The sequence below is a fragment of the Silurus meridionalis genome, chromosome 6 (genome assembly GCF_014805685.1).
Source record: "Silurus meridionalis isolate SWU-2019-XX chromosome 6, ASM1480568v1, whole genome shotgun sequence".
NCBI classification, from domain to species: Eukaryota; Metazoa; Chordata; class Actinopteri; order Siluriformes; family Siluridae; genus Silurus; species Silurus meridionalis.
This window is the reverse complement of record NC_060889.1, coordinates 12,576,550-12,604,085: the sequence shown is the minus strand read 5'-3', so window position 1 is coordinate 12,604,085 and position 27,536 is coordinate 12,576,550. Positions and strand designations below refer to the sequence as shown.

At 35.7% G+C, this 27,536-nt stretch overlaps 1 protein-coding gene across 1 annotated transcript; it reads left to right on the top strand.

The window, feature by feature from the left end:
- The first annotated feature begins 10,015 nt into the window (after nt 1-10,015).
- c6h4orf54 (chromosome 6 C4orf54 homolog) lies at nt 10,016-20,606 on the top strand. The gene is made up of 2 exons (XM_046852047.1): nt 10,016-14,924; nt 20,009-20,606. The coding sequence occupies exon 1, from the start codon at nt 10,676-10,678 to the stop codon at nt 14,903-14,905; it is 4,230 nt and encodes a 1,409-aa protein (XP_046708003.1). The 5' UTR covers nt 10,016-10,675; the 3' UTR covers nt 14,906-14,924; nt 20,009-20,606.
- Nucleotides 20,607-27,536: the final 6,930 nt, after the last annotated feature.

The following is a 27,536-nucleotide window of genomic DNA, read 5'->3' as shown; positions in this document are numbered from 1 at the left end:
CAATCCGCATATTTAATGCTCATGTTTTATGCTGGATGCACTTTCTGACGCAATCCTTCCCATTAATCCGGACTTGGGACCGGCACTAAGAGTGCACTGGCTTGTGCAACCCTACTGGCTGGGTTTACTTTGCAACATTATTTTAATATCAGAAATGAAGTCAAATTAATCAGCAAGTGGAAAAATCAGTTGATGCTTTGGATGCAGAAAAAAATAAGCTGGCATAAAGATATCAACAACTTTGAAAAGGCCTAAATGGCGATTGCTAAATTACTAAGTCAGAACATCTCCAAAATGGCAGAGGTTTGTACCTACCAACAGTAGTCCAATTGCCAATGGAGTCATGGGAAGAATAGCTCATTTGGTCCACTTCTGAAGAACAGTTACTGTAGCACAGACTGCTGACAGCACATACAATGCATTAAAGCTTGCATAGCCTCAGACCAGTCATTGTGCCCACACTGACTGCTATCCACAACTGAAACTGCCTACAATCAGCATGTGAGCATCAGAAATGGAACCAGAACCTTGGAACAATGTAAGAAGATTGCCTGGTCCGATTAATCATGCTTTACTTTAAAATAACATAATAGTTTGTGTGAATGTACATCATTTACCAGAATGCACTATGAGAAAAAAGGCAAATTGGCAGGGGCAGCATAAGGTTCTTGGCTAGTGTTCTTCTGAGAAACCTTGAGCCCCAGCTTTCATGAGGATATCAATTCACCATTTACCATCTAACTAAACAATTTTAGGTAAATGGAATTTCAGAAAGTTAGTGGTCTCTTTTAGCAGATAAATGCACCCTGATATATATATATATAAATTCCAGGAAAGGTTTGCTGGACATGATAAGATTGTATGGTGTTTATTTGAGCTTCAAATTGCCCAGATCCCAACCTGACTGAGCATCTGTGGGATGTGCTGGATAAAGAATTCCAATCAATGGAGGCCCAACTTCACAACTTGCAGAACTTAAAGGATCTGATTTTGGTGGCACAAGGTGGACCTGCTCAGTCTTATGCAGGTGGTTTTGATGTTATGGCTACTCTGTGTTTGATATTTTTGTTTAAAATGCCGGCCAGACCTTTGGTAAATGTTTTGATTACATGTGTTGAGGTTACTGTTCCACAAAACAACTAAATCTGCTTGCTAGTGCAGGAAGTGTCACTCTAGTCTGGAATTTTCCTGCTCCGTTCTTCAGAGAAGACACCCTGGCTTGGCACAAAAAAGTAATTATCCATTGTGCCCCAAAATCATTGAAAAATGCTGTGATTTCTACCAATCTAGTAGCCTTGCCAAAAAATCCGCCAATCTGTTATCCCCTGCTGGGATCCTGAAAGGGCTTGTTTTGATCAATAAGCAAACTCCAACCCTAATTTATCCAGTTAAGTGCCCATGCACGTCACTCTCTATTTGTTGGGACACGCTGTCTGCAGTATCTTTCACAGCGACTGTCTCACAAAACTCTGATTATTAGCACTCAGGAGCTTATAATTTGCTACCCATTTGAGATGGGGTGTCACGTTTGATTTTTCATGAGGCACTCAGTAAAATAAAGCAACTGCATTCTAATAATTACAGCCAAGGACAGCGGAGAGGAGGGGAAGCTTGGTCCACTGTGAAAAATTCAGTACCCGTCACTATGGAGACTGGCATTTCAGATCTTTTCTTTTCTTTTCATTTCTTTTCTTTTTTTTTTAGTATGCATGGAAGATCAATATAATGCTATATTATGTTAAGTTATGAGCCTGCCTTTTTATGTACACTGCGATTCGGTTTTTTCTTTTTTTTCCCCAGCCTGAGGGGAGCTCAGAGTGAAATTTAATAAATATAAAAAAGCTTAAAATCATGGTTTGAAAATGTATCCATTCCTTGTTAGTAACTGATTTGTGCTGGTAAGGAAAGTGTTGTGTACAAGGGAACAAGGAATTCATAATGAATGGAGCATAATGGAGACATGTATTTACATTTAGGTGTAATTTAGCATACCCAATCGCTCTACTGGGCAGGTTTTTTGGACATATTAATCAAGTCATGTCAAGAAGCTTTTATTGTCATTTCAACCCTATATACTGTAGCTGATGCAGTACACAGAACATTGGTGCTAATAATTATTATAAATTAATAATAATAATTATTATTATTATTTAGCCCATCTAGCCAACATTAACAGCTAAAGATACAGTAATATAATGGACTTCTTTGAATTTGCTGGTTGTATAAATGAGTGTATATCTTTACTTTTTAAAGTGTGTTTATTTTAATTTTTCTTCTTGTGAAGTGGCATTATGGAAAATGGTGCAAGTTAAGCTAACAAGGCTTTTTAAAATAACCTTTGATAAAGAAAATAGTCCAAATGTAACTGAACTCCAAACTCATTTGTGATTGGAAATTGGACCACTGCTCACTGGGCAGCGCTTCCGCCCCACCTCCTCTCTAATTGCTCCATGCTCGACAGAGTGCTGAGTCACAGTGCGGGAAATGTCACTTGTCACACTGTGCCAGTATTTTCGAGCTGTGTTTGTGTGTGTGTGTGTGTGTGTGTGTGTGTGTGTGTGTGTGTGTGTGATATTGACTTTAACTGTTCTCTTGAGTTATAGGGCTAACTATACTGGATGTCGTGTAGGTGGATTTGGCTGCTGCATTGTTCATGTGATGATGCAGTGTTGATCACATGCTCTCCAGGCACCTTATAGTATAAAACATTTTATACTTAAACTAATAAAACACATTTTCATTAAAATAAGAAGTGTTTTGGGGCGTGTTAAATGATACCAAAGGGCAGTGCATCCAAGGTTATGAACCTATAAGAAAACAATTCCTCAAACATAAAAGAGCAAAACAGCAAGCTTTTTTTTTTTTTTCATTCACAATGTTCCAGAGAAAGTCCAACCTGATATTAAAAAGAGAAATTCGATTCCAAACACTGGACTACAGAATACAGTGCCACTAGAGAACATATTTGCATTGAGTTATGGCTTAATTAGTTAGCAAAGCAACCAGATGACATAAACAATGGCATTAGAATTAATGGTGGAGCTTTGTAACTGTATCTGTTTGAGCAGAGACTTCAGATAAGATCATGAGAAAGCTGGATAGAGTGTGAAAGTGAAGGTGATTCTTAGTGACTCCTCCTCTATCAGTCAATGTGAAAATACGCCAACATATTGATGAAAGATTCTTTTAGCTAATTGGACGCCACTGAAGGTTGCATTTTAATTCTGAATGCAAATCTGCACATGGTTCAGGGTTGAATTTTCCTTTAACATGAGCTTTACCATTTCTTTCCTGCCACACTTGTGCATAAAACTATCTGCAAATAAAGAAAAAACTGTATCTAAAAACAAAGACCATCAAATAAACCGGTCATCAAGCTGAGACCTGCAGACTCTCCTCTATCCTTCACACTTGTGCTGATAACTCATTCACTGCTAGTAATGTCTCCACCTGTGCTGAAGCAATCTGCCCCTCATCACTCACACAGAGAGCAGGTCAGCCAGGAGATTCGATTTTTTTCCCCCCAGTGGATTCAGTTGATCCTTGTTAACACAGCACACACAGCTGTTTTGTCTACTTGGGTGGCTGTTCACACAAAGTTCAGAGGCTCCTCAAAGACTGCACTGTAAAAGAAGCTAATTCAAAGGTGGTTCTGTGTATGTGCACAAAACAAAAGAAACAAGGTGGCCCTGAGGCATGGGCTGGATGGTGGGTAGGGAATCAGGGGTCTGTGCATTAATACATGACAGATTCCCCTGTAACACAAATGGCGAAACAATTTGGATCAAATTCAGTTTCATTCATCACATACGTACGCTTTGCATATTAGTCCCAAACATTTGACTCAATCAAGCTCAGAGGTTTTTCTTTAAGCGGCTGTACAAGACACACACTTCCTTTTGTCTCTTATTTGTTAGATGCTTAGTCACTTGGCATTTAGCTGACAAGTGAGTTTCCTTCACACCTTTTGGTACTTGTCTACCCTCTAGTGGACGGATGTTTTATTTTGTACTCTCCTTCTAATAAGAACGTATATCACAGCATTTAGTTTGCATTTCAGCTTCTATATTTGAACATTATCTATTGCTGTTTTTTATCACTTAAGTTTGGAACTAGTGAAAACAAATATGGCGGTCATTCAAGGCACCTTGCCTAAGGGTTCATCACTTCACAATGGACTGCAGTGGCAAGCCTGGCATTTCTGAACGTTTTAATGACAATTCATCATATCCTATGATCGGACAAAAGCACACACCTATTTTAGCTATTGTTGCTAACATACACTGGCCTGCTACCAGTATGACAGCTGCAAGTACACATGAGCTCTTGCGGCTAAATAATGTGTCACAAGACAATGCAATTTCATATTTGATACACTGTATGATAAATACACTATATAGACAAAAGCTTGTGAATGCCTGAACATAACATTTGTATGTGCATTTTAAACATCCCATTCCACATTTTGTCCCTATTTCCTGTAATAATATCCTTCACTCTTTTGGGAAGATGTTCCACTAGCTTTTACAGTGTGCTTGTGGAGATTTGCGCTCATTCAGCCACAAAGTAAACCAAGGATCCTGATGTAGTGTGAGGAGGCCTAAGGAGCAGTCAGCATTTCAATTAATCTCAAAGGGGTTCATTTGGGTTGATGTCAGCACTCTTTAGCAGGCCACTCATGAACTTCGATTCGAAACCACAAAAACCATGTCTTCACAAAGCTGGCCTTATGCACAGGGGTATTGTCATTCTGGAACAGGTTTGAGTCTCCTACTTTAAGTGAAGGGAAAGTTTTCAGCTACTCCATTCAAAGACACCCTTTACAATTGTGTGTCTTCTTTGAGGTAACAGTTTAGGGAAGAACCACATATAGATGGAAAAGTCAGGCGTCCCAAAACTTTTGTCCATGGTGCTTTATATGTATATGCAATGTATACATATGTGAACAATTATGTATATAAAAATAACACATGAAAAAGTGTGATATAAAAATATAAGAAGGAAAAAGTAATGAAAAAACTACAACAAGAAAAAAACTACTTGTTCTACAAAAAATATCACGTGTAAGTTTCACTTCATAAGCAATTTCTGAACCGAGGAAAAATTGCTTTGTAGTTTCTGTGCAGTTTTGCTTTTGTCAATAATCATGAATGCTATAAAAAATGTCCTCATGTCATTTTGTTTTTAAATGTACATGAATGCACCGGAGAAATCACAGGTTGTTTTCACACTGATTTTTTTTTCTCTTAATTACATTAATTTTATGGGCTTTGACACCGTTGTGGACAACATTAACCTTATAAACAAAATAACGATGTAAATCTGGTGTAAAGCCTTCCAGCTACAGTAGACTCTGTGTCTAACAGTTGTTATATAGCTATTAAACACGACACTACCAGCCTGTCTAGTATTTCTGTTTTACCATCAAATACCAGACACATGATGCAGGTGGGAAAAAAGAAAACTATACACTTAATATATATGCAGTATGCCATGAGTTGTGATTATGTGAAAACGTTCCCTGGATCATTACAACATTCTGTACTTGAATACATGACAGGGTAGATTTGCTTTGATTATTGACTTTTTCAGGAAGGATTTCTGCTCCACCATAGCACTCTGAGTGCTCGGGACAACATATAAATATAGACCAAGCAAAAATCCGAGTTCATCTTAGTGCTGTGAATGAAATGCTTGATAGCAATGTTTGGACTGGTTCCCGGTTGCTTCTGATTCTATTAGAAAGATGTGTTATTTTGTTAAAATGGTCAATTCTCCTCAACAAAAAAACAAAAATGCATTCTAGAAATACAATATTGAGCATCTCAATATATAAATATTGAGATATATTTAAAATTATTTTCTCCTGAACAATGGAAGGTTATTGCCAATACTTTAAATCCAACATATTAAACTCTTTCTCAATCTTTTAAACTCGGATCTGTTTCAGAGGTCATACTTAATAGGCAACAAAGTGAGACTTCTTTGAAAAAGAAATAAAGTAAAATAACTTCCTGAATACTGAACATTTTATAATCCATATTGGTTCATTTTCATTTCTTCCTTTTAAAACCACTGAGTAATTAAATTTTCATCTATGGCATTTCTGCAATCAATTTTCTACACTGCAACACTGGCCAGACTGAGATAGAGGCTTGTGAATGTATGGACAATGAATGCTTTTATTGTACTAGGTTTGTGTACAGCACAATTATGCTTAATGGTGTCATGTACAAAAACAGATAAACCTGTGCATTTTTTATTATTAATACAAACAGCAAAAGTTTTTAAACAGCAAAACAGCAAAAGATTTCCATACAATGTTGAACATATTCATATTGGCAAAATTTTAAACTTAAATATATTTAATTGTTATGTTATTATCCTTAATTCAAAAAGTAAAATGTATTGTGCCACAAGACTACATGACACAATACTACAAAAGGACAAGTGTTTCAAAGTTGCTCAGACTTTGTCAGAACTCATTTGGCTTGAACTCAGTTGAACTAAATCGATGCAGACAGTCTGCCTGCGCTAAGCTCTCCTCACTGACACCAGAGCTCGGCTCACCTTTCAAGCCTGGAAAGCCCCTGTCGAGGCTCAATCTCGGTCCAACAGCTAATGTTCAAGATAAAAAGTACAGATAGAAGTTGCCTCATGGCTTCGAGTACTTTGAGTACATATATTGCATTAATTCAAGGAGAAAAGAAAAAAAGCTTATTATTTTACTGAATTTTTATATAGAACATATAAATTTATCAAGGAGGCATCTGACTAGTAAACCAATGAAGATGTGAGTGTGCTCTAAATTTTATTGAGATGTTTCACCACACCAGGTGACAGGTTTACTAGGTGATTTTTACACACTATAAAAAACAACAGTGTAACTTTACAGTAAGTTACTGGTGGCAGAAATTTTTGTATTAACACCCTGTACTCTATTTTCTAAATAAAGTGCAGAACTGTATTATACAGGATGACATATAGCTAGCAGGATTACTGTAAAGAATTTTAATTGCAGTCTTGTATTTCCGTCTCATACACAGTGTTCCTGGGATAGGCTCTGGATCCACTGCGACCCAGACTAGGACAAAGTGGTTCTGTTTTAACTCTTTAATTACCGAATATACATCTAAACATACAAACATAAAATTGTCAGTAGAAGTAATCATTTCATTTCCAAATCTATCTATCTATTACTAAGATTTTCATTGTTAGACATGATGTATTTGCCATACAGTAACACTAATAAAGAGGTGTTCAAACAGTACCAGTAGGAGTGAAGAGTTTTAACTAATTATCAGACTTACACTGCACACTCATAATATGCTTTGAATTTTAATATATTGGTTGATCATCAATAACAGATGATAAAAAACAGTTGTTGTTGATAATAATAATAATAATAATAATAATAATAATAATAATAATAATAATAATAATAATAATAATGTAAGAATGAAAATGTATGTGGATTAAATGTAAAGGTTGCTTTGTATTTAGGAAATAACGTACTTTGTATTTTGACACTGAAAATAGTGTATTTCTGGATAAACTTGGATTTCGAAAGGAGGATGCGAGTGAGCAGGTGCGTTTGGGGGGTGAGCAGAGGAGCACGGGAATTTTTGGAAAAAAGAATAAAGTTGGAAAGAAGAGCTCGTCGGTGTCCGTGAATGCTATTAGAGAAATAAACTCACTTTAGTATCCACGCACAATTCTTACAATAATAACAAAAACCCAACAACAATAATTATGTTTAAAGATAAACCAACAGAAGGGTTATTGTTAGAAAAAACTAGGTCTAAGTGAGAAATGGCACTATACCAACACTAGTGTGGAATTTCCATGGTATTAAGCAGACATACAAGCCAAAAAATTTAAGCCCCACACGTCTTGGCAATGGGCATCTCACATTTATAAAAATCTGCAGCTGTTGCTGTTTGGATATGAGAGTCTAATAGCACTTGCATATCTTAAGTCTCCAGTAGGCCAACTGTTCCCAATTCTAACATACAACCCTCACACACAATACAGCATACAAAGCAAACTGATATTAATCAAAACTGCACAGGCTTATATTGTTTATGAAGCTCAACAATTTTAACCTAAACTCCTGTTACGGTAAATGTATAACTTGCTAATTAGATTAATGGATTGCTAAAGCTTACAGTACCAGCTGTTCTGCTTAGGCCTGTGGTTTCACTGTTATAACAGTCTTACATAATTATCCAGTAGCTAAGGCACTGGTTTGCTCAAACAAATAGACCTCCACATCTAAACAGAGACCCTAGAATGGTCTGTGTGCAGTCTCTATGAACTCATTAAACAGATTTAATAAGTTATTAGACCTGGCAGATACAAAGATGCACATAAGAAAGATTTAGAATCTTTAAATTTAACATTTTCCAATTTCAATAAACAGATAGACTAAAATCATTTCTATAATAAAGATACCTGGTAAATAAAGATACCTGGTAAAGAGTCAAGTGTGACACTGTGTAAAACTGTTAATCTAAATGTAAATGCAAAGCAGGTGCTACTTATGGATACTGGTAATGCAAGATGACTTACTGTGTTACTGTACATGACCGGCTTAACATTCGGCAGACTTAATAATGTGGCAACGCAAGTAAATGGTGAACTTACACTGCCTTTTGAGTGCCTCACTAATCTACTGTAAAGCTTATGTGTCAGTGGAGAGAACAATTGCAATATATTTTCTTATTAAACTAGTGGTCTTTCTCTGTACTACTTTCATGGTTTATGTTCAGCATTGCCAACAAATCCTCAGTGTTACATTCATCTGTATTAGTGTTAATTTATTACCACAGGGTGGTAATTTAACTCTTATTGTTTGCCGCTTAACAGTTTATAACATGGTAGCTGTCATCATAAATAAAGGTGTGTATGTTTTATGTGAAAATCTACACTTTACTCCTGCATAGAGTCAACTACAGGTTGGTTTTATTTCAACTTAATTCACTAATATACTAAAACGTGTAGGTGTATTTGTAGATGTATCAGGCAATGAGAAACATTTTGCAAACAGTAGTGAAGAGAAACTTTTTCGTGACAAAGAAAAAATAAATTGTATCTATTATCCAAATATACATTCTATAAAATATTTCATTTAATCAGTAAATATGTTTAGTTTATTTCTTTTGATTTTACTTTTTCGTTCTCTTTCACTGCCAAAAACTGTCTTTCTTTGTAACTCGGGTATTTGTATAGTAGAATCTTTTGTACCATTTTGGATATAGTGTAGCTTTAATATGACAACATATGGTCCTTGGTTTTTGGGTACAATGTAAAAGGAATTATGCATTATGCAGATGATCGTATCCAGTAATTATCAATTATTACATATACAATTTTTCAGGGAGAAAATGCTCAATACACCAGCATGCTTTAGCATATTTTTAAATCTCCTTTTGAGACATTATAAACCTTTTGTTTGCGTCTGAGGAGCTGTCCACGCTTGTGGTGCTGAAATTCTTTGTGAAAAAATCACCGGTTTTCGCTTAAAATCATTAAGAATCATGTGTTTCACTTCTAGAAGATACTCTAATAGAATAAACAAAACTACGTATTACAATTTTAAAACAAATGTAACATTCTGATATAAAAACCTAAACATTCAGCAAATCACTCAATCATTCAGGCTTATTTGAAATCCTAAGTATTTAACTTAATATTATAGAAAAAAAAGCCATGCCAAAAGTGGCAAAATCGTAAGCTTTTAATGGCCTTTAATGGTCAAATAATTGTTCAGTAAGTGATCGAAAGAAATGCAATAATGAAAGCTGTGCCACATGTGTGGGTGTAAAAGAGTTCCAAAAATATCTATTTAGTTATCTGCCACATTAAGATCAAAACCAGGATTGATTATTTTGTTTGATTAATCCTTGTTAATTTCCCGTCCAGTAATTTGTTATAAAGGCATGAAAAGCTTAATATTATGGTGCTTGGTCCATTTTTTTTATTTAGTAGATTATAAAAAAAGATGCTCTGAGCCTTTAACTGAACACAAATCTCCTCGTGTTGCCATGCTGCAGCGCTACGTTTAGACTGGCACTATTTTCTCCATTAGGTCACGTTTTCTTGCAGAGACGTTTACTTTTGGTATTTTATTATTACTGAAGCGTTCTGAACCAGCAGCTAGTCAAGGCTTCTTTTTTTAGCCCAAAACAGTGTTGTGTCGGGGATTCGGCCTTGTCCGCAGGATGTAACAAAACACGCTGAACACAACATCCTAGTTTTAAATAGCCGTTTTCGCATTTCGTCACCGTCTCTATATTTGTAGATATGCGTATTAAAGGCAGGTGGTCAGCGTAGCAGAATACGTAATGGAAGTGAAGCGCCAGGACAGCTTACATAAAAGTGTTAAGTTAGTGCATGACATTAGGCCTATATCTAGCAAAAAAAAAAAAAAAAAAAAATTGTTTGTATAGATTTGAGGTCCCTCTGCTTGGCTCTGGAATGTCTGTTCTGCTCGTGTCACCATCTGAAATGAGAGTCTGGAGCGCCACGCTGACAACTGTGGGGAGGAAAATCTATGCAGAGTGACAACTCCACTAGGACTGTACAACAGGGGCGAGCAGTAGGGCTTCCTGGGGAATAGTGTCTCTAATTTTAATAAAGCAAAATTAAATAACAAACATTTACACACAAAATAATGGCAGCATCAGAGAAGGCGCTGATCTACGGCGGAAACGCGCATTGCGCGCTCTCCAACAAAGTTTTACGCGTCGTGGCGACTCCAAAGGACTCGAATTATGTAGATTTAGACGAGTTGCTCGAGTTAAAACTGGGCGAGGCGAAAGCGGTACAAGTAAGTTTTACCGGCCAGAAGGACCCTCTCCAGTGCGTCCGGTTTCCTTCGGTGGAACATCTGCCCAGACTGACGCGCAAATGTGTTAATCTGGAATGCTGGGAGAAGAGCAGAACAGAGGGAGCAACAGAAATCAAAACAGCTGGCTTTTCTAAAGGAGAACTTGTCAGTCAGAGAAAACTCACAGACTGTCTCGAGGAAAAGGAGACCAAATTGCTTGACGGTGGGGATTTAACGCGCACGGATTTGGATCTCAGCGAGAGAAGCGACTCGGATGACGAAGTGAGTTTGGTACTAGCGGATTACTGCGTACACGAATTAGCGGACGACGAGGCTCACTACATCACCACGCACGAAATTCAGCTTTCCGAGCTCGACCACGAAGTGGACTGCGACTTCGAAACAGCATCCACTTGGGACGTCGATGACGACCACCAGGTTTATTCGTTCGTGGATTACGCGTCTGTTGACAGCGACGGACACACGGGAGCACAGGGGGGAAACGACGAGGATTTTAAGATCTCAGACAAGAAAGTGCCCGAGTGCCAAGGCAAAAGCAACGGCCACATTCACCTGTCAATCAAAGCCACTTCCAGAGCTATAAACAAGCCTAGCAACGTCCAAGAAAAGGATGGAGACCACCATCATCAACACGCTGGAGATTTAAGACGCTGTACTTTGAAAGACACGAAGGGGGAAAAGGTGTGCGATGGCGCAAAGTGTTTGATTGCACTGCCTGGTCGTTTGCACTTTGGCAGCAAATTTAAAGGCAAAGATGTTACAGGTTACTCGAGCGGCACATCCAGCGCTGTTAGTGAGTTGGATGATGCCGACAAGGAAGTGCGCAATCTCACGGCCAGAGCTTTCAAAAGTCTGGCCTACCCATATCTCAATGCTATTAACTTCAGCACCTCCAGCGAGTCCTCAGCTTCAGAGCGCAGCAAAGGGCTGAACAGGTGGTCAGCACTTGTTGATCTAAAGTATGGCAACGTGAACATGTCCAAAGGAGGCGGTCACAATATAGTCGCCCATCAAAATGCCTCTTCTAATTTCCAGATGGCAAAAAGGAGGGAGAGTAAAGGGATAACGGGATTAACACTGACCAGTAGAAGGGCGCCCCCAGTCGAGATATTTGCCCTGAACGGCAATCTGGTGAACCCCAAAAACGCGTCGACCTCCAAAAAAATTGAGCTCATAAGCAAAAATGGAGAGGGTCCGAGCGGGGTAATAAGGCTCACTGAGACGCTGAATTTTCGCTGCAACCTGAAAGCGGGTCCGCCTGCAAACGAAAGGCGCGTGAAATCCGCCCGAACCACGGGAGGATCACATTCCGCAGATGAGGTTACAAACCCTCGACAAAAGGCGCACAGCAAAGCACCGTGCAATTCAGAAGAAGCCATGGAGGACGTGCACAAGAAATCCATATTTGCTTCGAGCATACTGAAAAATGTCATTTCGAAGAAAATGCAGTTTGAGCAGGAGCGCAAGATGGAGCGAGGAGAGATCCTGGAGCAGGATGCGTCCCGCGACAAAGCTGCGTCCATCGGATTCCAAAGGCAAAGCTCGAAACTCTCCGAGACCAGCTCCGACTTGAGTATCGTGTGCCTGGATGAACTCGGAGACATCATGGACAGCGGGTCGTGCGATGCCAAGGACAGTGAGCGCCCCGAACAAACTGTCGCTCTCGCATCGGAAACTAATTTGGAGTCCCAATACTGCGCGGCATTCAACGCTAAAAAAGGAGCTGCAGACGCGTCCAGAGGTGCACTGATTAGGAGCCAAAATAGCGCTTTCAGAAGCTGGAGGGACGAAGAGCTCGAGGTTCAGACCGAGCGCAAAAACGAGCAGACAGACACGACGAGCAGCAAACTGACAAAAATGTCGCGCTTATTTGTGCCAAGCATCCAACTCGTGTCCGGTGAGCCTGAGCCGAGCGCGCATGATAACCGAGAAGAGAGGAGCATGAACACTCTGCATGTATCAGACACAGCTCAAACTGCGAAGGCAAAATCGCCGGAAATTAAGATAAGTTTACGGAGTACGCGAGAGAACCGGAGCGACCCGTTCAGCATCGCTAAGCTCCTCGCTCCTAATACCGGCTGCTGCACCGCGGGCACGCTGATCAAATCAAGCGACGAGTCGAAATACCAAACGCTCAGTGCTGCACTGAAGGGAGACTCGTCGGACAAAATCCCACACTTCACAGTTCGAGATGTTCGAGACAAGGCGAAGCTGCAGGCGCCAATACACCAGGTTAGAGACGTGCGCAAGCTGGTTAAAAGCTCGTATCACTTTGTATCTTTGGACAACAACAGCGCGGACACGGAGAACAAGCCGTCCAAACAGAATGCATATCGGAATCCCACAACAAGCCTCCCCCCTATTGTTATTAAGTGTCAGTCAGTGAATACAAACAGCAATGCAAAGCAATCCGAAATAATCCTTGATTGCTCGGACCATGGATTGGTCGAGGATATCTTAGAGGCTGATGGATCACAACCTCAGCTCTATGAGGATGACATTAATACAGGGTCGGCACAAACAAGCAGTGACCATGTGCATTTAGCTGACATAAAGCGAGAAGAAAGCCCTGAGTTAATAACTGAGACAAAAAACACATCAAAAAGGCAGGAGAAAGCATGTGATCCAGGTGAGAAAAAGGCTGATCCAAAGATGGCTGCTCTGGAGAAACTTCAGGCTGCTGTTAAAACAATGGAACAGCTTTATGTGTTTGACAAAAATGAATGGAAGAGGAAATCCGACCCACAACCAATAACTGACAGCCATGTGCTTTCATACCTGAGTGGTGAGCATCACGTTGGTCATGAGCAAGACCAGGAGATTGATAGTTCTTTGTCACTGACCATGAGACGAGACTCATTCTCAAACCCAGATAAGATAAATGCCAGACAGCCCTCAAAACGAAAGGAAGAGAAGGAATCGTTCAAATCATTGCACACTCCTGTCATCCATGACAAACAAAAGGACACTAAAACTGTGATGCATCTTGGTGGAACTTCTAATAAGGACATTTCTAGCCAGAAATCTGTAATGCCTGTCACAACAAGTTCAGTAAAGGCCCCACAGATGCATGTCAGATCCTCAGCATCTGTTAGTTCTATAGCTGTAAAGAACCAAAAGTCTCAAAAGATTCCAGAGTCTTTAAATATTACTCAGTCAAAGCCAGGCACAGAAAAGAAAGAAAAGTCAAGCAGCAGTGCAGGCAAATCCAATAAGGCTGGATTTGCCCCAGTTCAGTTTACGTCTTCAGTTGATTCAGAGAATTACATAACCATACCTGTCAAACCGTATGCCACTGAAGCTCATAAATCTCACTCGCTATATAGCAGCAGCACCAGAAGCCACGGAGACAGCCATCAGCCCCTTCAACACTCAAATACTGTAATGGAGACACGTTCCCCAGATACCCCTACTGCTACAATCTACCATCACCCTCTGCCCATTGCAATGCATGCAGCACATCCACAGGTCATTTGTTTTTCTCCTACAGTGCAGCCATCTCCAGTCCCCACAGACCACTTTCAGTCCACACAGAGAAAAATGCTCTTGGATCCCACTACTGGAAATTATTATTTGGTTGACACTCCTGTCCAACCGACCACAAGACGACTTTATGACCCAGAAACAGGACAGTATGTTGATGTCCCCATGCCACAACACCCCCCAATGACACCTGTGCCTGTGCCTATCTCCCCTCTTGCCCTTAGCCCTGGAGGCTATGGCCATACCTACATGTTATACCCAGGATACATGGCCCCTACAGTGATTCCTACCCGGACCATTCAGTCTCAGCTTTCTATGCAATCAGAGGTGGAAGCGGGAGACAAATCCCAAGCAGGGCAACAAGGAGATGGAGCCTACATGGAAAACCCTTATTATATGCCTTCTGGTAAATCTCTGCAGTTAAATCCAGGTGCTCAGCATGTAACCACTGGCAGGTTGGCCAACAGCAAAGTGCCTGTCATCAGCATCACCTCCCAGCAAGGACCCAGGATCATCGCACCTCCTTCCTTCGATGGTACCACCATGAGTTTTGTGGTGGAGCACAGATAACTGTCCAGCCGCTTACAGTGTAAGTTTATCATTGCATTTCGTCTTCTGTAAACTAGTTTTCAATCAGCAGGTAGCTTTATTTAAGTCACTCAGTATATGATCTCTGCTCAATGCTATAAGATATAGAGTCCATAAAAAGATGACCAATCTGCTTTATGTACATGATTGAGTTAAATAATCACTTAATGATGCACAACACCTGGATGGGCCAGTTAAATAATAATAATAATAATAATAATAATAATAATAATAATAATAATAATAATAATAATAATAAAACAGTTTAACCCCTTTATTTTCAGCTCTATATTAAGCAATGCATTGAAGAGCATGCTGCTAAATGAACCCATTATGAATTGTACACAAACTACACTATAGCTAAATAAGAAAAATATCCAAAAAACAGACTGCGATTGTTTATTGTGGATCCAACAACTGGTCATTGGACTTTATGGGGTTAGGGAATAGTATATACAGTTGTTAGACATATAGAGTGTATATGTAGTTTATAGACCTAGAGCACAATCTCTGAGAATGTTCCTCACTGCAAACTAATATAAGTTATGTTACAAAATATACTTGTATATATCCTTGTATATTCAAACTGACACTTTACATGGATCATAGACTTAATTATAGTGTTTGTACAATAAGGAAATACAAATAAAATACAAATAAAATAATTCATTCTCAGAATACTGTACATTTTCCTGTATTTGGTGTGATACCATTATCATTTGTACTATACTATACTATACTATACTATACTATATTATACTATACTATACTATACTATACTATGCTATACTATACTATGCTATACTATACTATACTATATGACACTGTACTGTCTGATACTATACTGTACTATACTATACTATACTATACTATACGACTCCATATTATACTGTACTATACTATACTGTACTATACTATACTATACTATAACTATACTACACTATACTATACTATACTATACTATACTATACTATACTACATGATTCAGTACTATACTATAATAAATGTCACTATACTATACTATACTACACTATACTATACTATACTATACTATACTACACTATACTATACTATATGACTCCATATTATACTATACTATAATATATGGCACTGTACTATACTATACTATACTATACTGTACTATAATACTTGATATGACACTGTGCAAGACTATACTATACTATACTATACTATATTATACTATACTATACTATACTAGACTATACTATATGAGACTATACTATAATACTGTATATGACTATACCATATAGCACTATACTATACTATACTATACTATACTATACTATACTATACTATACTATACTATACTATAATAGTGTATATGGCACTATACTATACTATACTATACTATACTATACTATACTATACTATATACTATACTATACGATACTACAATTTATATATTATATTTTATATAAAAATACTAAAATTTATATTTCTAAAGATATGGTGTAGTGTAATGTAGTAAATCTAGTGTTTGTACAATAAGGAATACAAATAAAATACAAATAAAATAATTCATTCTCAGAATACTGTACATTTTCCTGTATTTGGTGTGATACCATTATCATTTGTACTATACTATACTATACTATACTATATTATACTATACTATACTATACTATATGACTTACTATACTATACTACACTATATGACACTGTACTGTCTGATACTATACTGTACTATACTATACTATACTATACTATACGACTCCATATTATACTGTACTATACTATACTGTACTATACTATACTATACTATAACTATACTACACTATACTATACTATACTATACTATACTATACTATACTACATGATTCAGTACTATACTATAATAAATGTCACTATACTATACTATACTATACTACACTATACTATACTATACTATACTATACTACACTATACTATACTATATGACTCCATATTATACTATACTATAATATATATGGCACTGTACTATACTATACTATACTATACTGTACTATAATACTTGATATGACACTGTGCAAGACTATACTATACTATACTATACTATATTATACTATACTATACTATACTAGACTATACTATATGAGACTATACTATAATACTGTATATGACTATACCATATAGCACTATACTATACTATACTATACTATACTATACTATACTATACTATACTATACTATAATAGTGTATATGGCACTATACTATACTATACTATACTATACTATACTATACTATACTATACTATACTATACTATACGATACTACAATTTATATATTATATTTTATATAAAAATACTAAAATTTATATTTCTAAAGATATGGTGTAGTGTAATGTAGTAAATCTAGTGTTTGTACAATAAGGGAATACAAATAAAATACAAATAAAATTATTCATTCTCAGAATACTGTACATTTCCCTGTATTTGGTGTGATACCATTATCATTTGTACTATACTATACTATACTATACTACTATACTATACTATACTATACTATACTATATGACTCTGTACTATACTATACTATACTATATGACACTGTACTGTCTGATACTATACTGTACTATACTATACTATACTATACTATACTATACTATACGACTCCATATTATACTGTACTATACTATACTGTACTATACTATACTATACTATACTATACTATACTATACTATACTACATGATTCAGTACTATACTATAATAAATGTCACTATACTATACTATACTACACTATACTATACTATATACTATACTACACTATACTATACTATATGACTCCATATTATACTATACTATAATATATATGGCACTGTACTATACTATACTATACTATACTATACTGTACTATAATACTTGATATGACACTGTGCAAGACTATACTATACTATACTATATTATACTATACTATACTAGACTATACTATACTATATGAGACTATACTATAATACTGTATATGACTATACCATATAGCACTATACTATACTATACTATACTATACTATACTATACTATACTATACTATACTATACTATAATAGTGTATATGGCACTATACTATACTATACTATACTATACTATACTATACTATACGATACTACAATTTATATATTATATTTTATATAAAAATACTAAAATTTATATTTCTAAAGATATGGTGTAGTGTAATGTAGTAAATCTAGTGTTTGTACAATAAGGGAATACAAATAAAATACAAATAAAATTATTCATTCTCAGAATACTGTACATTTCCCTGTATTTGGTGTGATACCATTATCATTTGTACTATACTATACTATACTACACTATATGACACTGTACTATACTATACTATACTATAATATATGACTCCATATTATACTGTACTATACTATACTATACTGTACTGTACTATACTATACTATACTATACTATACTATACTATACTACATGACTCAGTACTATATTATACTATAATAAATGTCACTATACTATACTATACTATACTATACTATACTATACGACTCCATATTATACTATACTATAATATATATGGCACTGTACTATACTATACTATACTATACTATACTATACTATACTATACTATAATACTGGATATGACACTGTACAAGACTATATTACACTATACTATACTATACTATACTATATGACACTATATTATAATACTGTATATGACTATACCATATGGCACTATACTATATGACACTATACTACACTATACTACACTATACTATACTATACTACATGACTCAGTACTATATTATACTATACTATAATATATATGGCACTGTACTATACTATACTATACTATATGACACTATACTATAATACTGTATATGACTATACCATATGGCACTATACTATATGACACTATACTATACTATACTATACTATACTATACTATACTATACTACAATTTATATATTATATTTTTTTATAAAAATACTAAAATTTATATTTCTAAAGATATGGTGTAGTGTCATGTAGTAAATCTACATGACACTTTAATAAAATAGTATGTTATACTACATATTGTATCTTACTATACTTTAATATACCATACTATTTTATTACTATACTATTACCCTTATTACAAGGAAACTTATGTATTTTTTTACTTTTTTGTTATAGTTTAGTATTATCATAGTTTTTCAAGTCATACTTATAAAAATACATTTATTACCATTCCAGAGTATTATTTATAACATTTAACATTTGATAATTACCATTAATTTTAGATTTAAATAAAAATAGGATAATTATGTTGACCTTCACAAGTTATAAAGGAATTTAAAATAGTGGGACTTCCCTGTTTATATTCACTGTTGTAAATTGTAGTAGGTGTCTATTCATAGTGGAGTAACTCAGCCATGACTGCAGGAGCCCTCTTATTTAGAGGTTGTATTTCAACCTCTGCGAATGGCAAATATCCAAACATGACTGCCTTTTCTTTATTCAGAACAGCATTGTGGGTCTAAGATGACAAATGGTTATTAATTGACATTTAGAGGAAGGGAGCAAATATGTTTAAATTCTTTATTTAGGGGCATATCTAGCATTCAGAAAAATAAACAGTGTACGAAGCAAATTATCAGTAAAATACTAAACAAATATAAAGCTATATAACCTTTATTATTCACTGTTGTAGTATGTGTAGAGAGATAGAAAGGTCAGAATTTGTGCTGATACAGAGCTGGACCAGCTGCTACTGGATATCAAAGCTGGAACGGGGGGTATGAGTGGGTCAGACTTTTTATAGGATACCCTAATGCTAAAGGGAAAGAACCGAAAGGCAGACGAGACAACACCTCTGCCTCAGGGAAATTAGATAAACAAACATCCAGTCCGGTAAAGACTACAAAGTGTGAAGAGCTGAACATGTTAAATGTTTCATAATTACCAGATCTTATCATGAGAACTGGATGATTAGACTATGAATTCTAGTTTCCATTTCAAGTTCAAGTTCAAGCTGGCCACCACAGGGTGTTAAACAGATCACTTTGGTATTGCATAGAATGTCTGTGGTTAACATGTGCATGTAGGATTGGATTAAATGAAGTATCATTTTATTTTCTTTTATGCAGGAGCTGCCTGTAAAACGTCCACTCAGCACTTCCAAGATCTGATGTGTCTATTTTCTTTAATGGACACATGTAATGTTTGCCCAATTTCTAAACTGGAAAAGCTTCGCCATTCTCACTAATCATTTGCTTTGTCATGTTATGTGATTCTTTATTATTTTACTGTCTTCTGTTTGCAGTGCAACTTTGCAATGTTTGTTTCTTTGTTTAGCTCTTTTGCACCATTGAGAAATCGGATGAAAATGAGAGTGAAAGTTAACACTATAGCATTTCAGGTTAAAGCAAAAGATCAATGGGTCACCTATTAAATATTAGAAATTCTCAAGATTTTCATAACTTAAATTGAAAGGAAATTTCAGCCAAATTCAAGGGACATTTAAAAAATCTGAATATTCAAACTTTAATTTTTCTACCTAAAGACTAATCAACAAAACATTATAGTGCCAAAAAGTCACTAAAACAGAATCAGAAATAATCCAAAATGTTTGCTACTGACAATTAATGACATTAATCAAGTTTGTGGGATGTTTATGACATAAGTTTACGTAAGATTTTAATTACAGGGGTTTAGTATGTAAGTTGTGTGATATGGCCATCTCACTTAAAGTAGAAAATACAGCTGAAGATCAAAATTTACTAAATGCAACTTGGCCCTACACACTGCAGTTATGCAGCTTAACCCTAAATATCTCTCCAGTCTACTATTACAGGTTCGTTAATGAAAGATATTGGCTGTTGCTGTTAATTCTATGAATCAAAAACCTTTTGCACATGTCATATCAAAAGTAGCAATAATACATGAAGAAAACCTACATTTATTCTATACAAAAATGTAAATGCTGACAAATCAGATATGTTTTCTTTTATATGTTTATATTGTATTCAAGCAATATCAGATGAGCAAAGGTGCAGTTATAATCGGCACTCACCCTGCAGGCTTGTGTTTATACAACAGCTTTGTAAACAAGAAATTAATACTGAGTATTTGATATGAATGACATTTTGGATACAATATTTCCAGTTTATTTTTGCTCCGCTAGCACAAAGTTCTTCACTTTATAATGCATCGACTAGCTCGCTAGCAAAGCTCACACTGATTTGTACATTCCTGTTATAGGTGCTTTGAGTAAAATTGGTGTCGCTTCTTCTTTTTCATTCTCAACTGATGAGTTGTCATATTTTAAGCCAAAAGTTATATTCCTGAAACCTATGCCTCTTATATCAGTTGATAATGTTAATAACACTACTTTAGTAACACAAGTGAGCAGAGTGATAGACACAGTGAAACATCCCAGTGAGTTTATAGGACATATAGGCACTCTTGGAACTGCACTCGACCAATCAAATTAGTGGACCGGAACGAACTGCTGTATAAATATGTTTATATGTTATATGTTTAGGTTCTTATTATAACAGGGGTCATAATAGCATAATAGCATACATAAACATATAATAAAAAAACCTGGCTCTAGTTCAGTGACTCCAGCATGGCTTTCATAGCACATCATCTGTTGTGGTCAATCACAACCATTGTTGTAAAATGTTTAGTTGAAAGTAGATCACCGGACCAGAGCTTTGCTAAATGGCTGGAGATAGTCAGTTTGAAAAGAGGAGAGTTTTTACCGAATTTCATTATTTTTTTTTTTATTTTCTGCTTTTCATTTCATTGCTGAAAGAAAACAGTTTTAAAATATCTGTTTAGAGTCTGTGACTGAAAGCACCACTATAAGGAAAATCATCACCATTAATAACTGTCCTACTCAACTGATCGTTAACGGTTAACGAAATGAAAGATTTTAGAAGTAGATTTTAGTACATTTTAGTTTGTCCTTGCCGTACAGGTAAATCTGTGCGTATGAAATAATCCTATTAAATGTATTTCAAAAACACAAACCCTACTAAACATTTATAGCTATATACTAAACAGTCAGCAAAGAGTTAATTTAAGTGAGGTATCTATAGTATATATAGTTGAGTATATATCTATAATTACACATAAAACATTTTTATGACTTGTGCATTGGGAGTTTTTCCTCTGACTGACCACATCTTCGATAGCAACAGGGTCAGTCAACAGGGTTGTTCAAGAATTCTTTAAATTGATGGTTAGGTTTTAAGGAAAAATGCTTAGTCATGAACAATCAGTGCTACAAAAAGAAGATCTTAAGAATGTGGCCCCAGGTTGGCGAAAAAACGACTAAAAGCCTGAATGTAAATCTTGAATCTTGGAACGGTACTGTGACTATAATTATAACTTAAAAATACTGAGAGTAAAATACTTGACCCTTATGTTCCAGATTCTTTTGAGTGAACTGTTTTATGGCTTGGTTTTTTATCACTCTTTTCTAATAGGTGCTTTTAGAGTAAGTGAGTTTTGGATTACAGTACAAAATGATACTGTATATATTTATGTCTTGTTTTGCTGTTCATTGTACTGTGAGATCCATCATGAAACACAGACAGAGCTTTGTGTTGATAAATATGGTGGAGAATATAATGTTTTAGGGGACTGCCCTCCTCTATGTTACTTAATCACAATACCAATGTAATTTATGTGGCTGGTGTGAGTGTAGGCAATTTCTTTTTTATTTTAACATTTTGCCTGTATAGAAGAGGTGATAAAATGCCAAAAGTAAAACAGTTCTGGATTAGGAAATGGGGTGTAAGGTAAAATTATCTTTACTGGATTAGTATTTAACCTGTTGTCAATCTAAATGTAATTAACAGTGTAAGAAGTCACAGTGGGAGAGGGTATATCTAGGGGTCTATTAAGAATAATTTGTCAGGTATGAAGATCTACTTCATACCTAATACAACCTGACCTATTTAGATATTGGCCAATAAAGAAACAGCCAATAAAGTTAGCGTATACACTGGCCGACCACTTTATTAGGAACACATGTACACCTGCTCATTCATTCAAATATCCAATCAGCCAAATATGTAGCAGCAGCACAATGCATAAAAATATCAAAGCAAAAACCTCAAAAAAATCTTCACCTGAAACATCAGATCAAGATAAATGTATCTTTCTAACTTTGACTGGGGCACAGTTGCTGGTGCTGGATGGGCTGGTTTCGAGTATTGCAGATACTAAAGATGGACACTTTCTGAAATAATCAAGTCAGCTCATTTGCCATCAAAGACCATGCGACAAAGTTACAAAGATAACATTTTCCCCCACTTTGATGCATAATGTGTGCTTTAATTTAACCTGCCTACTTCTGTGCTTTATAGTTACAGTTAAAACTGCCAATAAAAATGTTAATTGGAAATAATATTTATTAAAGATTTGGGCCCTCTGCTTTCCTGTGATGCTGTAGTAGGTTTTTTTGTAACTAGTTTAGTCACACGTTATTACACCAAGTTCTTCAAAATCTGTTCGGAGCTGCTGGTCAGTCCGCTGTGATGTAATAACTAGTTTGAAATATTTCTGAATATTTGGATTTAGTTTAGAATTTAGTTTCATTTAAGTAATAGCCTCAAAATGCCATGTAGAATAGTTTTTTTAATGATGCACTTGCTGCTAATTCAGTAAACCACTTCATCAATTACTAGAGCTACAGTTTCTTTGGAAGAGTTCTATCTAGTGAATGTTTGGATGATTCTGAAATGATTAAGTTATGTTGAGAGGGTAAATGGAAATGTGTCAGATGGAAAGGAGGAGAAATAGAGTAAAGAAGTAATGCCATCAGAAAGCAATAATGAACGGGGTATAAAGTCAAATAAATGCAAAAAGGACGAAAATGTCTGTATTGTTAAAAAAACATGAAATTGTTCTTGGAATGATTGGTTGTTTTTGAGAACATTCAGAAATGTGTTCAATAAAATGAAGCAATATTCCAAAAAATGTCTGTCAATGCACTTGTTTCCATTTTTTATTTATTTTTTTGCATATAAGTTGATTAGCATAGCTTGCTGCTACAAGTGATTCTGGTAATACAAAACAAATAATAATGAGCTACACTCATTGGCCAAAAGTATGCGGACACCTGACTCTACATACTCATTCTAAAATTGGTCTCCTCTTTACATGTATTATAACCTCCACTCTTCTGGGAAGACTAGATTCTGGAGCGTGGCCTGGGGATTTGTCTATTCAGCCAGGAGATCATTTGTAAGGTCAGGCATTTGATGTTGAGTGACCAGGCCGGAATTCCAAATACATATCAAGGTGTTAGTACTATTGAGGTCAGAGCTCTGTGAGCAGGACACTCAAGTTCTTTCAAACCAGCCTTGGTAAACCATGTCTAAAAGGAGTTTTTTTGTGGATTTCCAGTAAAGGGAAATTGTAAAGCTACAGCATACAAATATATTCTAGACAACTGTTTTGTCCAACTTTATCACTATAGTTTAGGGAGGGACAAATGGGTGTGTTGGAATGGTGTCCACATTCTTACACCTTCCCAAGTATGTAGGTCCTTTACCAATATTCAGGTTCTGATAGAGTATCTCCAGTGATCAGGGTTGTAGGGCCTAGGGAAACAGTAGAGTCAGAAATGATCATTTGTATTAAAGTGCTAATTTGAATTTGAATTAATACGCCATTTTTTTCCTCTATGTAGTTATATGTAGTCAGAAGGATTTTAATCTCTGTTAATAATCGAAACATTCTGGAAATCATCTTACCTTTTCTACCAATCGTGTGTCATATATGCATACATTTCTACTAGTATGAAGAGAGGAATAATACAGTGTCTAAAACAAACAAATGTGGCAGGATATTCAACTGTGGTTATTTCACTGCAGTCAGCTCTGTAACAGAGAATGCATAGAATGCTGTTCATCCCACCAGCTGCCTATGCCACTCAAGTCCAGGCAGTGATCCAAAGTATCAATAACAGATACAAGAATAATTAATGCGTTCGAAATTTCTCAGACATCCAAATAAATGCTTATGTATTTATCTTTTTCTATGCTTTATAAGTTCCAAGCAACTAAATCAACTTAAATTCAAATTAAAACAAAAAAATATCTTATATAACTTTATAATTTATATTGCATGGAAGAAACATTTAAAAATCTTTATATTACAATACAATAATTAATGTATTAAAAGGCTGAGTAGAAACACAACTGAAATCATAACAGAGTAAAAGAGACATCTTTTTTAATTTGTGCATTATTTTACTATTAACATTTGGATTTAAAATGTAAATAAACAAAGCAGCTATATACGTATTGATGTGTTGACATGGATAGCCAGCACAGCCACGCATTTAAGTTTTATGCCTTATGCAGACAGACCCCTTATTGTACATGGTTTTGCATGCAGTCTCCTATATTAAAAATGTATTTAGCAAAATTAAAGCGCATATCTTAAACAAACTTAAATACAATATTATTATGAGACATTAAAATACTGTATCTTTACATGTAAATCGACACTTACTGCATATATCTCTCAGTATAGCTGGTCATAAATTATGGAATGCTGTCTCAACCCATACATTATTTCACTCCTGGCCTCATGCCCAGAGAGTTTCTGGGTCATGGAACACACAGAGGGGGGAGCAGAAAAGGAGAGGTAAAGTCTGTGTAAGTACGTGTTTTCCACGCAAATCAGGTTAGAAGGTTGAGACAAGATTTAAGAGGGATCAAATTGATTTGCACTGCACCCATCTAATCCCTAAAATATCTTTAGTGCATTCTCAACAGTCCAAATAGACAACTCTTCCTTTCCTCTTTTCCCACACAAGTGATTTATATATAGCGATTGAAAAACATGTCAATAAATAATCTTAACTGCAGCAAGGGTTTGACGGGTTAGTATTTTTGCATTATAGCATGAAAGCTCAGGGACAGTTGATGTTAAAATGATTGTGGAAAGAAGTTTTCAACACCACCAATCAAAGTTTCTGGTCTCAAAACTTAAAGCTCCTGGAAGTAGCATTACTTAATTTTGCTCCGACTGGTATAAAACATGCTACTTGTCAAAGGACATTTTGTAATGTGAGTTGTGGTGCAACCATCTGAGGCTTAAAACATAATTAATAATAATAATAATTAATTAATAATCCAACTGATAGCAATGGACAGCTTTATACCAAAGTGTAAAGAAAGTAGACTTACGCATTTTATTTTTACCAAACTAAATGTGCTGGGTAATCAAATTAATACTTGATACTTTATAATTTTTTTTAATCAAAAAGGAAAATGTCCATGAATTCCTGTGTCTGATCAATTTCACCATCAGAAACAGGCTTCACAATGCACTCCTTGTTTAAAAAATAATCCATAATAAAGCTTTATAAATAAACACTTACCATTTTTATAATAATAAAAAACATTTTAAATGATTAAAATGAGGAAATATACCATTTTAAGAAAATAGAAAATTATTTTTAATTTGAAGACTGCAACACGTTTGAGAATTTTTTACAAAAGCCTGGGGAAAAAAAGTGTTATTAAAATTAAACAGTTGGAGAAACAATTTGCAACTAATTATGTTAATTGACAATAAGTTAGTTAGATGACTGGGAATTAATTGTGTATCTTAGAGAGGAAGTGTTTCTGGCAAATTGTGGTACAATTGCAACACAAAACAGTTAAATATCTCATTTATCCACATTACATACTACCATTAAAATTTTCAAAGAATCTGAAGTCTCTGTGCACAAGAGACAAGGGCAGAAATCAATATTGGGTGCCTGGGATTTTCAGGCTCTGAGGAGGCACTGCATTTAAAACAGTCATGATTTTGTAATGGAAATCAATGCTTCCATCCTCTCTGGGTTAAAGCTCATTTAAAATTTACTAAAACAAAGTGGAAAACTGTTCTGTGGTCAGATTATTCAAAAATGTAATTTCTTAAACCATGGACACCACGTCCTCCAAGCTAAAGAAGAAAGGGACCATCTGGCTTGTTATCAGCACTCAGTAAGTAACATCTCTGGTGGTATAAGTGCATTAGTGCCTTTGGAATGGGCAGCTTGGACATTTGGAAAGACTCCATCAATGCTTCCAGCCAGAAAACCTCTTTAAGGCAAGGCCTTGCATATTTAAACAAGACAATGCTAACTGCATACTGCATCGATTACAATGACTTTGTAGTAGAAGAGTCCAGGTGCTAAACTGGCCTGCCTGCAGTCTAGACCTTTCACCATTTGAAAGGGTCTGGCGCTTCATGAGACGAAAAACACAATAAAGGATACCCAGATCTGTTGAGCAGCTAGAATCCTATATCAGACACATATGGGACAACATTCCTCTGCCAAAACTTTAGCAACTGGTCTCCTCATTTTTCCGATGTATACGGACAGAAGACATGATGTGGTAAACATGGCCCTCTCCCTTTTTTTTTTAGATTGGGTGTTGCAGCCATCAAATTCAAAATGACCTTTTTGAATTTTTTCCTTTAAATAGTAGTGGTATTAAAATGTTGTAAGACAAGTGGTGCTAACTATTGCTATTCTGATTATGTGTGTTATGTGTGATTTCATCATGCACATTAAGTTAGAACAACGAGCAAACGTGAAATTTTACATGAAATTGGGCAAATCTGCCACAGAAACGTCTGACATGACATATG